General features: G+C 36.0%; 1 protein-coding gene across 1 annotated transcript in view; it reads left to right on the forward strand.

Annotated features, from left to right (window-relative positions):
- The window catches only part of LOC106552938 (cytosolic phospholipase A2 epsilon-like), a 34907-nt gene that overhangs the window by 12583 nt on the left and 5182 nt on the right, over positions 1 to 17142 (forward strand). The window contains exons 11-17 of the mRNA XM_087722201.1: positions 6367 to 6503; positions 7363 to 7585; positions 10278 to 10392; positions 11965 to 12102; positions 12589 to 12696; positions 14955 to 15146; positions 16587 to 16756. Coding sequence (XP_087578327.1) covers positions 6367 to 6503; positions 7363 to 7585; positions 10278 to 10392; positions 11965 to 12102; positions 12589 to 12696; positions 14955 to 15146; positions 16587 to 16756 — 1083 coding nt within the window. The remainder of the gene's footprint in view (positions 1 to 6366; positions 6504 to 7362; positions 7586 to 10277; positions 10393 to 11964; positions 12103 to 12588; positions 12697 to 14954; positions 15147 to 16586; positions 16757 to 17142) is intronic.

Consider the following 17142-nt stretch of genomic DNA (forward strand, 5'->3'; position numbering starts at 1 on the left):
TATAATTCAAAATGTCAGTTATTAACTGAAGGATTCCAATTGACAACATATAGACATTAAGATGAGGATTAATCTAGTCACTTGTCATCTTGTGAATTTCCATTTCTTCAGCTTCTCATGCCATAATAAGAATTACCACTTGTGGGCAAGCACTCACCAAATACCTGAAAGGAAATTAAGAAACAATATTCCTTAATTTCAGAATGTGAAACATTTGGTTAACTATTAGGAAATGGTCAACCAAATGAATTCAATGAAAGAGCCAGTTGGTGGAAATGGTGGATTCCCTCTCATTAGATGCTTAGCTGGAGACTACACAGACATTTTTTGGGAAAACATTATTCTGGGTTTCTGCATTGTATAAGAGATCAAACCTGATGGCAGAAGTGGCTGCCTTGAATTCTATGATGTTAGAAATGAAGGTAGCCAATTCTAGCTTTTGTCATCGTGTTGGATTAATCAAAACTGAGGTTCATTTTCAAAACTTCTTGTGATTAATTTGTTAAGCAAAGCACAATGAATCTTGCCCGCCATTAATTTAAATAAATTAACATTGTGCCTTATAAAGAAAACATTGTAAACAAACTAAAGTTAAGATTAACAATAGTTTAAGGTTTGAGAAGTAATTTTAAAATTAGCTTAACTGAATGGGAAGTAAAAGCTCCCAATTTCTTCTTCTGCCTCTTTCAGTGTGTCTTAACTCTAACTTTAAATCTGATATCTCTAACAATTATATTATCATTATAATTGTAATAATGCCCTATCAGGTATTTAAACCAAATATCCTAGTTGAGGTTAACCCTTAACCACAGACGTAATATTTCAGCTACGCTATTACAGACATGAGATCCTAATGACTACTCATACAATTTTCTTAATCTATTAAAATCATAGATGGGATATGTTGTTAAATTTACTTTGTATAGTTGCAATGTTCATGTATTGATCAAATTAACAAATTTTATAAATTCTATTCGCAAACAGAACGGTCCATTTCTAAAAAATAGGGGTGTTCCGAACATTTTGGAAAATGGTGTGGTCACTATGACCTGTGATTAAGGGTTAAAGGGCTGCAGTTCCTGTGAGTGGGAATCCAATCTGTACAAGGACTAACAAAGCAGGCTTTATAACTAATAGAAAAATAAGATTTATTTACAGCAAATATATAATATGGATAGGCGAAGATTACCATCTAGCCTGCTACTCCTACTAGGGAGTGAGTCAAAGGAACATCTGTTCTATATGCATCTGAGAAGGAAGACAGAAGGAAGTGACCACAAGTAACATTCTTATACACAAGCAGCAGGCACAGAGTGATTAACTCTGTGCACATCTTACTGCCATCTTGTAGCCTGGAAATAATCAAGTGCTGAAAAGTCAGTACTATTGGAGTTACACCATAATTAGATACCAATAGAAGAGAATATGTGTATTAAGGGTTGAACTATGGCATCCTTAGAACTCTCTACACTTGCTACTTTTCTTGAAGATGTTTCACTACCCAGATAAGAAGCATTTGTAGATTGGTGGGGTGTTATTTCCATTTTGGTAGTTCCTTGATTAGGCTGTAGTTTACTGCTTGATTGTTTAATCTAGAGTTAATTGTACTAATCCCTTCTTATGTTAGTGAGGGGTGTTCCAGTCTTTTTCTTTACTTTATAGGTTTTTATAGTTTCTTTTTTAGTGATGTGTAAATGTTGTTTATTTCTCTATGCCTGTTGATGAGTGTCAAGCTGCCTGGAATTCGCTAGCTTTTCCTGAATTTAGATTGGTCTAGGATACTCACAATTTCTTGTTGAATCTATGGTTGTCTGTCCATGTGTTGGGGAATTACAGAATTTCCATCATGTCTTCTCACTACTAGATGGTGCTCAGTTTCTTGTTTTACCTAAGATTTTTTGGAGGGCTTTAATTAATTTGTGTGCTACTCGTGATGCATTGTGGTTGTAATAGTCTGTTGGTTGTTTCTGATTTTTTTTAAAAAATATGCTGCAGTGTTATCCTTTTCATAGCTTGGATTGGTTGTACTGTAGTCAATTGAGTGTCAGATAACATTTTGATGAAGTAGTATAGCATCCATTTTATTGGAAGATGTTAAAGAGGCAGTCTGTCTCCTTTTTCTGGTGTTGCAATGCATTTGTGCTCATCTGAATAGCGTCCTTACACAGCTCCACTTGTGGGAGATTGAGTTGGTAGCTATTTTGATAGTGGACCATTTTGTAAGTGTGGGTGATTTTTCCAATAGACTTGTTTCTAACTTGCCATCATTACCTCTGATGATGAAGATGTTCAGGAAGGGCAGAATGGTGTTGTTTTCTCCTACTCTAGTGAATTTTATTCTTTTGAAGATGTCGATTGCTTTGTGTGTCTTTGGTAGTTGTTTCTTTGTTAATATGAGATGTCACCCATTTACTGAATCCATAGTTTTATTTGTGGGAGGGTTTTGTTTCTAGATGCTGTATTACAGTCTCTGCTATGACTTATGATGGTTTCTAGATGCTGTATTACAGTCTCTGCTATGACTTATGAGAGTAATTTGATAAATAGTTGATAAACTAATTGTTTAAGGAAACTCCCGTGTAGAACACACAAAGACTTACTAAAAGTGATGAGTGCCAAAAGTTTAACTCCATACTTAACATAAATTTTTCATTGATATTTTATAGAGACCAGTTTTAGTCTATGTTGAAAGATCCATTTTTAATAACGAGGATTGAATTTAATGCTAGTTAAATTCATACTTAAGGGCATATGTATTTGGTTTCAAGGGTATTTTTGTTTGGATATGTTGGTTATGCTGAATTGTGTTGTTATGTTACTTATGCTTCATCAATATGCTGAACCTGCTGCTTGTTTCTTAAGATGGGATACAACTTTTACATATTAAATTGTAAATTACTGACACTCTTTAGCACCTCTGAATAGTTCACATTCCTAACATATTTAGGATAAACAAATATTTATACTAAATAGATTAATCTGCCAGGTAATTCTACAAACTTTTTAGATGGTCAATAGCTGGAATTTTAATAGCTTCATTTTGGTTGTACTGTGGTCAAACACATTCCTATATAATAGTTTTGATTTGTCCCACTATTATACAGTAGCTCCTCTGCTTTTGATATATTAATAATGCAAACATTTCTGTTGTGCAAATAAAATTCAGTAGGACACCTTACCATAATATATGTCATTAGTTAATAACACGTTCCCCTTTCACACATCTTCATATCCAGGAGTTAAAAGAATAAAATTACATTTTACTACAGCTGCCAAGAGACTTCCCAAAATGGCAGGATATAAATGCAATATATAAATGAATAAATAAATTTTGGGCATTATATTACTATAGTGTAGTGTACATAATATAATGTAATATAAATTATATATAATGTAAATAATTTTATTCTTTATAAAGATATAATAAACATATAATGATATATGTTTACTCCACAAACTATAAATTACATTATACTATATCCGTAATGGCAAATCTATGGCACATGTGCCACAGATGGCATACGGAGCCATTTCTGAGGGCACGTGAGGCATTGCCCTGTCAGCTGATTTTGGGCCTTGATTTACGGCCGTTTTTCACTCTCTGGAGATTTAGGGAAGCCTCCTGAAGCCTCTGGAGGGAAAAAAATGGCCCAACGGGCAATCCAGAAGTCAGTTCCCGAACTTCCGTGTTTGAGTGTTCGACCTTTTTTGCCCTCCCCAGGCTCCTAGAAAGCCTCTGGAGCCTGAGGAGGGCAAAAAAAAATGAACCTACCGGACCCACTGGAAGTTGGAAAATGGGCCGTTTCCGGCCTCCACAGGGCATCCAGGGGGTGTGGGGCGTTTTTGCCCTCCCCAAAGAAGAAAGCCATGCACATGGCAGCAGGAGGGGGCATGGTGCAGGGGGGCATTAAATAATGGGGGTGGGTATGCAAGTGTGTGTGCTAGCGTGCATGCAGGTGCTTTTGGCACCCAAGGCAAACAAGGTTTACCAACACTGTACTATAGTATTACCATATTTTTTCAGAGTATAAGATGTACCAGAGTATAAGACGCACCCAGGTTTTGAAGAGGCATTTTTTTTAAAGTAGGTAGGTAGATAGAGGAATAGAGAGAGAGAGAGAGAGTAGTTAGGTAGGTTGGTAGGTAGAGAGATAGTGAGAGAAAAATAGAGAGAAATACAGTAGATAGGGAGGGGGAGAGAGAGAGTAGATAGGTAGAAAGGGAGAGAGAGTAGGTAGGTAGGTAGGTATATAGGGAGAGAGAGAGAGAGAGAGAGAGAGAGAGAGAGAGAAATACAGTAGGTAGATAGAGAAATAGAGAGAGAGAGAGAGTAGGTAGGTAGGTAGCTAGGTAGGTAGGTAGGTAGATGTTTCCAGGTGTATTTATCCATGTGCTGAAGAAGGAAATAGCTGACAAATTGTAGCACCTAAAACTTTGTTTCTGCTGGGACAGCACTTGATCAATGTAATTCTCATCAACCACTCTAATTGAACAGCTTTCCGAAAGGGGGAAAAAAGTTTTTGCACTCTGCAAACCTCCCCAAAATGGCCCGTTTTTCACAAAAATGGGCCTGTTTTTTTAAAAAGGCATGAATAGCCTTGGGGGAAGGGAGGCTTGTAGAATGCTACTGGGAGGCAAAAATGAGCAAAAAATCCCAGCTCGTTTATCGTGAAAACGGACCATTTTTTTGTCAAAAAAAAATTGCATGCATAGCCTTATGGAGGCTTATAGAGTGCAAAAACGGGACAAAACCAGCCCGTTTTTTGCTCATTTCTGCCCTCCCAGTTCCCAGGAGCTGTCTAACAGCCTCCATAAGGCTATCCACGGCCATTTTGGTGAAGAGGCGAGGCTTCAGGGGGCAAAAAAAATGCTGTATTCGGTGTATAAGACGCACCCAGAATTCTGCCTCTTTTTAGAGGAAAAAAAGTACATCTTATACTCTGAAAAATACAGTATATAGTATAATAACAAACGTGGTGGCTCAGTGGCTAAGATGCTAAGACACTGAGCTTGTTGATCAGAAAGGTCAGCAATTTAGCAGTTCAAATCCCTAGTGCTGTGTAATGGGGTGAGTTCCCGTTACTTGTCCCAGCTTCTGCCAACCTAGCAGTTCAAAAGCATGTTTTTAAAAAAGCATGTATTATGAAATTGCTGTCTGCTATCATATCAGGAAGACTCTGAATTTAAGACAGCTGACTCCATAAATATATATGTCTGTATGTACATGTATGTCTGTCAATGTATACATATCTCTTTATATACATATTGTGGGAAGTATCTATAATTTATATAAATTGTATTAGAAATGTTGTGTAAGAAATCACATATTGACTAATCTTAGTGTTAACAAATTTACCAATCAGTGAGAGAAAGTTGCTTCGGTAATAGCTGGCGTTGAGGAGAGGAGAAAAGCTGACAAGCAATAATACAAAAGAAATCCATTAAACTCAGAAGCAAACATAACAATTAATTAAATACTTGTTTTAAATTATAAAAACAAACAAGCAATCACACAAAACTTAATGTTCACTATGTAAACTTAATTATAACCCTTATTGTTTAAAGGAAAAGATTCAATCATCCTTTGATTTAATCAGTTCTTTTTCAGCATTAATAGGAATGCCAAAAATAAACAACAAAAACCAATTAAGAAACTGATTTAGAATACTATAAATATTGTTGCTAGAATGTTTCATATTTTATAGACTACCTTCCATGGGCTTTGACTCTTGAAAATAATACTTCCTCCTCTTCAAGTAGCACCAGCATTTTTCTTTCCTGAAACCGACCAGATTTTCATTCTCACAATATAGATATGTATATATATATACACACATCATTTCATAAATGCCAAAATGATGCCCATATAGAGTCCTCTGGAGCATCTTATTTAATGGACACAATGTCCTTTCTCCCTACCTCCAGGCAGCAGCAGCAAGGGGTATAATTAAAAGGAAACATGGGAAACAGTGGTGGGATACAACCAGTACGCCCCAGTACGGGTGTACCGGTACCTGCTGGGAGCACCAGGTACTATTTTTGTACGGTGCTCTGGAGGGCCCGCCTGCCCACTCTCCTTACCGCTATTTGAGCCGATTGGGGTTTTCACGCACACGCATGGAGCATATAGCACCTGCGCGACGCTCCGCCGAGCAGCTGGAGCATCGCGGGCGGTAAGTATGCATGTGCGCGCTGCGTGCATGCTGCACGTGCTCACGTGGTGGATGCCAGACCCCGTTGCAGCGTACCAGTTGCAACAAGATCTGGAACCACTGATGGGAAAATGCAGAAGAAGGTTAAATCCAAATCCTGAATTTCATTGTCTCCTTTCAAAATTGAGAGTTACTTGCTTGTTTATTTTTTGAGGTTCCAGTAGTTGCAATCATGACAACAGGGGGCAGTATGCGATCACTGACTGCATGCTTTGGAAGTCTCCGAGGTCTTCAGAAGCTCAACCTCCTAGATTGTGCTACATACATGAGTGGATTGTCAGGCACAACGTGGTAAGGACATTAAGGCATATTTGATGCTAGAAAAATACACTTTGCTCAGTTTCTGTGCTTTTTAATTATTTGGGTAGGACATAATATCACTGACCTACTTGAGAAATAAATCTGTGACTGGCTGCTTTGTTTAAAAAAAAGAACCTGCTTTCATTTTAACTTTATTTGAATTAAGGAAAGAGATCCATTTGAGGTCTGGGGGTATAAATGTGCCAAGGATATAAATGTATATTGAGAAAATCCTTTTTGATCTAATTACCTGCCTACAATTAATTGTAAGAATTCAAAAGAAGTTCTGTATTGATAATTACAACAGGTGGTCCTTTTTAATGACTTTTTAATGCCAAGCATTCAAATTCTAATCATATGACCTGCAGGATGCTGTCATGGTCATGTGTGATCATAAGTAACTTTTATCAGTGCTATCATAACTGAATAATCTTTAAACAAATGGTCATAATATACAATATGCAAGAACTACCTGTATATTGGACTTCAATTCCAGAGATGGTATTTTACCAGTTTGGACCAGTTCACTTGAACCGGTAGCAGAAATCATAGGTGGCCCTGCCCATTTGCCCCAGCTCTAGGGCATCCCATTTAGGCCCTTTTTTCACCAAAAGCTTATGCATGCGTGCGTGCTCACATTTCTGAATCGGTAGGGAAGGTACTACCCCTGTTGAATTCCCATAATTCCTGACTACATTGCCTCCATTGACTGACTCCAACATGGATTCCTTTATTTGGAATATAATTATAGTATAATAAAGGAATGTTGCTTTAATGGGGTATCTTAAAGGAATCTTGTAGGATATTTGATATTTAATCCAACCAGATATTCTTGAATTATTTTTCCTAGGACCATGGCAAAGTTGTACAAAGATGCGCACTGGTCAAGAAAGAATCTAGATGAGCAAATCAATGAGGCTAAAAGACATGTAACTAAGAGCAAACTGAATGGTTTTTCCATGGAGCGTTTGAAATATTACAACAGGCAATTGCGACATCGGAAACAAGAAGGACATAAAACATCCTCCATAGATCTGTGGGGTCTCCTTATTGAATATATGTTGAATGACGGGGTAGAGTACTTTTTTATAGTATGATTTGAAACTACTGATTCTTAGGCTTATTCTGTATGACTTTGAATCCTAAGAAGCCTTGCCCATTGTTTTTCTCCTGCAAGCAGATCAATGTTTGGCTGGATGGTATAGATAACATTTGCTGTTTCTAGAATCATGGACTGTAAGGATTGCAGGGTACCTTGGAGATCATCTAATCCAAATCTTGCCCAGTGCAGAAAGTGGATATCCAGTTTCTTTTTCAACACTTCCAAGAACAGATGGTACACCAGGCAGTCTGGTCCATTGCTAAACAGTTCCTACCAGGAAATATTTTCTGATGTCCAAGTGAAATCTTCATTATAATTTTAACCATTTATTTCTGGTCCTGTCTTCTGGAACAATTCTGCTCTACATGTCAATCCTTCAGATGTTTGAAAACAACTATCACATATTTCCATAGTCTTCTCTTTTTCAAACTGACTATATCCAGGTCCTCCAGCCATTCCTCAGAATTTTTTTCCTTTCCAGCTCCTTATCATCTTATTTCTTTTACTCCAGTGTATTAATATTATTCTTACATTACATCCAGAACTGGATGTAATATTCTAAGTGCAGTCTGACCAATGCAGAATATAGAACGATGACATATTTTGATATTGACATTGTATTTCTGTTGAAGCTGTCCAGGAAGCATTTGCTTCATTCTGCTAGCTTATGTTTAATTGTATAATTGCAATCTATCAATATATACAGATCCTTTTGGATGTATATGTACTCTTTGTTTAGTGAGTACAAATAGTTCCAGAGAAATGTTCAATAAGTGTTGCAACTGCCTTGGATTGTGACCGTTCACAAACATAGTAGTAATAAACAGCAATAACTCATTTTCTGACCACATTTTTGCACACATTGACATCATCAAAAGCCTTCAGTGCAAAACTGATTAAGATCAGGTCAGTTTCACTCAGCCCCTATTGGGGAGGATTTAATCAGTTAATCAAGGTCACAGAGCAGAGCTTGTTAACTTGCAGTTAGCATTTTTAGAAAGTTTTGCACCACAGAGTAAAGCCAGGTGTGGGCTGCTGGAGGTTCACATGGGTTCAGGCAATCCTCTAGCTCAGATTCTGCCCAGTTTGGCGAACCCCCAAATGCCACTCCTGGCAATATTTGTAGAAATATTTCTTATTTCTAAAGGTCAAACAAGTGACCTTTATATTAATTTACTTCTAACAATCATGGTCTTTAAACCATTGTGTAGCTATTGTAGGATTGAATCTCCATCTCAAACAATTCGTCCTGGCTTTAGAAACTGTCTTTTGTAAGTCCAGTAATAGGCCTTTGCCCAGGTCAACTCTAGGCTTATCATTTGTATTTGTATTCCACTGTCATCTCTGTTTTATAATCCACAATTTCTTTATTTTCCATTGTTTATGCATCAGTTTGATTTTCCTCTTCATCCTGTTGATCTATTTGTTTGTTTGTTTATCCACATTGTTCTCTTTCACATCTTTTTTTCCTTTACAGTCTTCTTTAAAACTGCATTTGCAAATACAAATTTTACAAAGTTTATTGTTGCACTTTAGCTATAAGTTCCTGTCCCAATTCCTCAAATATCCTTTGAAATGTCTTATGTATCATACTGTTATCTGACATTTTATAAATTCCATTGCTCTTCTTTTAGTTCATTGATCCCCCTTCCCCACCCCTCTCAGGTTTCTTTATTTTTAAATTTTAAACCAATCATCTCTTTCCTGATAGATTAAACAAGTTATGTTCCCATGAAGATAATAATCTGTTTATTTTAAAATTTAGAAAAATCCTAATATTCTAAAATAATCTGGTCTCTTAATGCATTTATATCTTTCTTGAATTAAATTCATATTTAGATTTTTGTCATTTATTTTATATTTTTTAAGTGGGTAATTATTAGTTTTCTCTGTATTGCAATGAAGATTTTAGTTCATTAATCCCTTTTTTGCTCTCAGGTTCCTTTATTTTTAAATGTTAAACCAATCATCCCTTTCTTGATAGATTAAACAAATTATGTTCTCATGAAGATAATAATTTGTTTATTTCAAAACTGAGCAAAAATCCGAATATTCTAAAATAGTCTGGTCTCTTAATGCATTTATATCTTTCTTGAATTAAATTCTTTTTTAGTTTTTTGCCATTTATTTTATGTTCTCCAAGTGGGTAATTATTAGTTTTCTTGGTATTGCAGTGAAGATTTACCTAGCAGGTAGTTTTCTAAACTTATTGCTCGAAAGAACTCTTGTAACTTTAAAATGGTTAGAAAGCCAATAATAGATGGAAAGAGGAATGAACCTGGTATTCTTCAATGCTTCAATGCTCCACCAGGGTTGAGAGCTTGAAAGCATCTCTCTTCTCCCAGCATTCTAGCCCATGGGTTAACTGCTGTCCTGATGTCTCCTTGCAAGTAGCTGCTGTCTGAAGCACAAGCCTATATTGTCATCTCCCCTCCTTCAGCAACATGGGGTTCAATTTTCTCACAGTTGGAATTCCCATTCTGTGTTTTGAAGATTAAGATTACAGGGTATTCCAATGGCATTTCTCTTGGAAACCTAATTGATATGTGGATGTCAATATGCGCAGCATGCACAATTTCAGAACAGGTTACATATACTTGTATTACAAAAGAGTAACTTATTTTCTATCTTTAATTGGTTTTATATTTCCTTTTAAAATACAGAAAGACAACCATAAACTTTCTGATCAACAGCAAGCAGTGAATGAGGGGCAGAATCCTTTCCCTATTTACACTGCCATCAATGTAAAGGAGAAGTACAGCACTATGGATTTCAAGGGTAATACCAAATTCAAAGGGGCGATACCAAGAAATCTTTTATTCGCTAGATATAGGTCTCTTGATACTTTTATGAAACAGGCAGAGAAAATAAATTGCACATTAATAATCTCAGATTAAAGTCACCTCCTTGCCCTTGGATGTAAATGTAACATAGTATATTCAATCCAAGACAGTGTGGTCATGGGCATTTTAATGATTCATTTTAATGTTTTATTGCTTGTTTATAGTTTTACTGTTACATTGTGGATCTTTTAATTTTTATTTACAAGCCACCATGACTCTGGTGACGTGTAAACAGTGGTGAGATTCAAATTTTACTACCGGTTCTGTGGGCATGGCTTGGTGGTCATGTGAGTGGGTGGGTGTGGCCAACTCAATGTCACTCCCATCCAGTCACATGACCGTACCCAGGTTTGTGGCTCCCTGCGTTTTCTGTGGGAAATGGGTCACGTGACTGGGTGGACATGTTCAACTTGATTGATCTCACTCTTAGGAAATTTCTCCTTAGTCAAACTCACAATAAAATAGCACAATAAAATATCTCTGTTCCAATATTTAGAATAGAATAAAATAGCAGAATTGGAAAGGACCTTGGAGGTCTTCTAGTCCAAACAGGAAACCCTACACCACTTCAGACAAATGATTGTCCAATCTCTTCTTAAAATCTTCCAGTGTTCAAGTGTTTACCACTTCAGTATAGTGTTTACCACTTCTGGTAAACACTCGAAGCAAGTTGTTATACTGATTAATTGTTCTGTCAGGAAATTTGAGGGGCTCCACAAAAATGAGGGAGTCAATCTATTTTCCAAAGCACCAAAAGGCACAACAAGGAACAATGGATGGAAGCTAAACAAAGAGAGAAGCAACCTAACACTTATAATACCAAAAGTAGTCTAATAGTCCGAAATCTTCAGCTGGTGTTTAATGTACTTGTTTAATCCATTCAGTTCCAATTTCCAGAAAAAGCTCCAAGCCAAGAAACAGAGGCTGGTGCACAATTGCTCCGTAAATTATCAGTGATGAGGCTACTTTTTACATTTGGGGCATCCCAGTTTTAGAGCCACATAAAATGTGCCATCATGTTAGTTATTTATAGCTGGGCCATGTCCCTTCCATGCTCCCAAATAAATATTTAAGACCACAAAATTACTTCTGTTATTACATTTAAATTTGTCATGTCTCTAACCTGATGACTGTATGTACACACCCATACAGATGGCAAACAATAAAACAGGTTTGTCAGGTGTTTTTTTTTTTTTTTCAAAATCCATGACCAACCTACGGCCCTGAGTTTTCTTACTTTTTTAGATTGAATTTTTGAGCCAATATAAATAACAGCAATTAAGAACAAAGCTGATACATACCACATCATTTAAGTCTTTATTAAAGAAAAAAGCCTATAATTATAAACAGAATAAACAATATTAACAAGGAAGGGAAGGAAGAACACAGAAAAGTACAGAAAAAAAAAAACCTGTTGTTATGCAGGTGCCTGGTCTTACCTAATACTGGAGTTAATGCACCGAGGGGGATCTTCCTTTTATCTCTGTGGCTGTAATTCTTTCTATAGAATGGATGGAATTCACACCTTACGAAGTGGGAATACTAAAATATGGAGCTTTTGTTCGGACTGAAGATTTTGGTAGTGAATTCTTTATGGGACATCTAATGAAAAAGCTACCAGAGACTCGGATCTCTTATTTGCAAGGTAATAAATGGCAGGTTTGTACTTTATAGTAAAGTAGCAATTTTAATTTTTAAAAAATAAGAGATAGTTGAAAATTGGAATGTACTATACTTCCATCCAAATGCACTCTATTCAATAATAAACATTATACAACTGTTCAAGTGAGTCTTAAAATAAAGCAGATGCTCACATGATTTTTTTTCCACATTCATATTAAGAAGATATATTAATGTGTGGTTCAAAGTCACAAAATAGAGCTGAGTTCTACAAACTCTTTCTCAACCAAGGTAAAGCACCACCATCAACAACTACAATGATCGCTGTGATATCTGGAAGAAATATGTAGTGGTATATTAAGGAAATGTTAGTAAACTGCACACAGAATTAAAGAGAGAAAATAATTTGATTCTACGGTGATAGTTTTCTACTGCCTCCAAGAGTTGCTTAATGATTACTGAGATGGGAAAAAAGACAAAAAAATAAATTTCTGTACATTCTTCTGGGCAGGCATGTGGAGCAGCATATTTTCCTTTAATCTGCTGTATATCTGGAATTTAAGTCACAGTTCCGAGGATTTTTGGCACAAATGGACTCAAGACCAAATTGTGAATATTGGTAGGTTGTTCTCATACCACTCTTATTTCTTGTTATTAATGGGGTTTTTGTTTGGGGGGGTGTATAAGAAAATTAAAATACAAAATTCCAAAATGTTTTTTAAAAAGACAAAAAAAATTAAAAACACAACAAACAAGACATTAAAAAGAAAAATCTAACACACATACACAGAATGTCCTCTCTAATTGAATGCTGGTTAATATAATACAACAGTATTAATTTCCCACCCCTTGCAAAACAGGCCAAAAAACTTTAAACTACTAAATCTGTTTACAGATTGTTAGCCTGTCATCTATATACTATATTAATAACATTTAATAACAAAATAGTTAACAAGAAAAACAATAATCAACAAATTATATAAAAGTATAAAAATAATACAAATAATTATTACTATTACTAATACTAATAATACTAAAAATACTAATACTAAAAATACTAATACTACTACTACTAATAATAATAATAATAAGAACAACAACAAAAATCTACTGAAGGCCCAACAGACAAAACAAGAATACAGAAAAGATGTGATAAAATCAAGGATGGAGAGTTGGCAGAACAAAGCACTGCATGGCCAATTTCTGGAAAAAATAAAAGATAAAGTGGACAGTGAACAAACTTGGTTATGGTTGACAACAGGTACATTAAAGAAAGAAACAGAGTCACTAATCCTGGCTGCGGAAGAACAAGCTATCCGCACAAATGCCATTAAGGCCAAAATTGAAAAATCCTCTGATGATGCCAAATGTAGACTTTGCAAAGAAGCTGATGAAACTGTTGATCACATACTCAGCTGCTGTAAAAAAATCATGCAGACTGATTATAAATTGCGGCACAATTCAGTAGCACAAATGATCCATTGGAATTTGTGCAAAAATTATAATATTAAAACAGCAACAAACCGGTGGGAACATCAGCTTGAAAAAGTCACCGAAAATCAGATGGTCAAGATCTTGTGGGATTTCCGTATACAAACCGACAAAATACTGGCGCATAATACACCAGACATCACACTGGTTGAGAAAAATAAGGTCACAATCATAGACATCGCAATACCAGGTGATAGCAGGGTCATTGAGAAGGAACATGAAAAAATCGCAAGATACCAGGACTTAAAAATCGAAATTCAATGACTATGGCACAAACCAGCAGTGATAATTCCAGTGGTAATTGGCACACTGGGTGCTATTCCAAAAGCACTGGAATTACATTTAAAACAGTTAAAAATTGACAAAATCACCATCAGTCAAATGCAAAAAGCCGCACTGCTTGAATCTGCACGCATATTACGAAAATACGTTATGACGTCCTAGGCCCCTGGGTGGGGCCCGACTAGTAACCAATGCCAAATCCGGCAAAACAACTGGCCGCTGTGATACAATTGTATAATAATACAAAATTGAAATTCCAAAATCATCTGTTAACAAACTGTTACTGTAATCCACTCATAGAAAATTTACCATGGCTTCCCAAATCATCCAAAATATTAACCCTACTTGGTTCCAGATCAAATATACCCATTTGTTTCTTAATACCATCTCTTATCCATTGCTGATTGATTGCGTACAATAAGTATGTTACTGATATTCTTAAACCATATGTATACAATGCAGGAAAAAAACTCTCAGGAATCATAAAATATTGCACTGATAAAGGAATTTTCAGTTCCTATGACAAATAATTTACTGTATATTTAGATAAATGAAATAGTCCATAGTTGAACAAGTCTTCTTTTTAAAATTGGCGTTACCATCACATTTTCTTCTTGATCATTATATATTTACACAAATTACAGTAGTCCTCGACATATGACCACAATGGAGCCCAAAATTTATGTTGCTAAGAAAGACAGTTATTCAGTTTTGCACCATTTTCTTGCCACAGTTGTTAAGTGAATCATTGCAGTTGTTAACTTAGTTACATGGCTGTTAAGTGAATCTGGCTTTCCCTTGATTATCCTTGTCAGAAGGTCACAAAAGGTGATCACGTGACCCCAGCACATTGTAACCATCATAAATACATGCCAGTTGCCAAGCATCCAAATTCTGATCACCCCACAGGGAGCCTGCAAATGTTGTAAGTATGAAAAGAGATCAGAAGTCACTTTTTTTTAATGTGCCACTGTAATTTGGACAGTCACTAAATGAATGTTTGTAAGTCAAGGACTATCTTTTCTTTTGCAAAGGATTAAAAATCTAATATAGACAAACTTAGACAAATAACATGTTTCTTTCATAATAATTTATTTTCTATAGATGAAGAGCCTCATTTAACTATTGAACCACAGGAGCTGAAGACACATCTCTACAACCCAACTGGACTGCTATCCTGTGCTTTTAGAGATGTCCTAACAGATCGCTTATCAGTTGCCCAATACCACAATTTCATCAAAGGTCTCCAGCTTGACAATAGTTATCTTGAGAATGAAAACTTCTGTAGATGGAAAGGTAATTTCATTGGTTTCTTCAATGATAGATTCAGTAAAATTAGCTGAACGTCCATGATGTCCAAAAATTAAGCAGATCTGGGCCCAGTTAGTACTTTAAATTAGAAACTCCTAAAAACAACAAATGACTAATCAGGGAGATGAAAATAAATGTTCAGAAAGATGGCAATAGAATAGCACTTCTGCATTGTTGACATGAAATCACAATTTGTGTGTTGGTGAAGCTTTCATGCCTTAAGCCTCAGTAGCTGCAGATAGGCCTTGACTTACAAGAGTTCATTTAGTGACTGTCCAAAATTTACAATGGCGTTGAAAACAGTGATTTATGACCATATTTTTCACACTTATGACCGTTTCAGCATCCCCATGGTCATGTGATCAAAATTCAGATGTTTGGCAACTGACTCATGTTTGTGATGGTTGCAATGTCCCTGGGTTGTTTTATCACCTTTTGTAACCTTTTGACTAGCAAAGTCAATGGGGAACCCAGATTCACTTAGCAAACATGTTACTAATTTAGCAACTATTGTGATTCCCTTAACTGTGACAAGAAAGGTCGTAAAATTGGGCAAAACTCATTTAATAACAATCTCACTCAGCAACAGAAATTTTGGGATCAATTGTGGTTATAAATCAAGGACTACCTATATAGATTAAATGGGCTGTAGCATGACTGTGCCTTTAATCAGGATCAACATATATATTTTCAGTTCATTCTAAAGTTGAAAAAACAAGTAGTGTGAACTGAAAATATATATGAAGTTTAAAGTTGAAAAAAAACAAACAAGTAAAGTATTTCTGGTTTAGTTATGCCCCAAACACACATCCATGGTGTGACACATGAACCACACAGTATAAAATCCAAATTACATAACAACTCTGGAATGCCTTGAGCAATTTCAACCAAACTTGGTACACAGATGACTTACTTTCTGGAAACAAATATTGTGGGGGTAAGACATCCCTAAAACCCCTCAGTGTGTGTGTGTTCTGTTAAGATATAGCCTGTTGTGCCTTAAAATGGCTTCTACTGTACTGCCATAAAATGGCTTCTACTGTGCAGCGCAGTGGAGTTGCCATGGTAATGGCTTCACAGTACTCCACAAGGGGGCTGCCTCTGGTAAGGGGGAAAATCCAACATTAGAAATTACATTTGATCCAGACATTTTCCCACTATAAATAAATTCCCGGCAACGCCAAGTTATGGGCTAGTTATTTAAATAAACACATGTCTTTTCAAGCAGCAGATTCCAGCAATTCAGTACACATAAGGGCTGCTTGAAAATCTAATCAGAACCAACTTTTCATTTGTGGCAAGTAGCTTGCATGGATTTTTATCCAACTTGTCAATTTTTGGATGGTGGAGCAGGGGGCGGGATTTGTTTGGGCAATTCCAAACCATCATACATTACAAGAATGTGGATTTCTCTTATTTTTTTAGACACTGTACTGGACTCTTCTTCACCCAATCAGTTAACACAAACCGAAGAATATTTGTCTCTGGAAGATACTGGATTCTTCATCAACACTAGCTCTGCTCCACTGCTGAGACCAGAAAGAAAGGTGGATGTTATCCTTCATTTAAATTACAGTGCAGGATCACAATCACGGGTGAGAATTTCTTTTGAACTCTTGTTTTTTTCATCCTACTTTTCAATATGGATTCTCTGTTTTCATTTGCTTATTTTTTTTCAATATAACATTTATTGAAGATTTTTTTTTAATAAACTGAAAACTATACAAATGCTAGAAAAGAAACAGAAAATAAGGAAAAATGATGAATGTAAGAAATAAAATAGAAAAGGAAAAGGAAAAAAAGAAAAGTGTCAGGTCTGGAAGCCATTTTTTGCATTGGGTCTTCCAGCCTGAAACATCAATGCTGTGGGAAAATGGGAGGGGGGATTATATGGAGTATGGGAGCTATATAGTCATAATAACATTCCTTTCTCAGAGAGTCAAGGACATCTTGCCCTGCACCTGGATGAGTATGACTGGGA

This window comes from Thamnophis sirtalis, unplaced genomic scaffold (assembly GCF_051295495.1).
Source record: "Thamnophis sirtalis isolate CommonGarterSnake01/CBP01778 unplaced genomic scaffold, rThaSir2_p1.2 scaffold_1, whole genome shotgun sequence".
Lineage (NCBI taxonomy): Eukaryota > Metazoa > Chordata > Lepidosauria > Squamata > Natricidae > Thamnophis > Thamnophis sirtalis.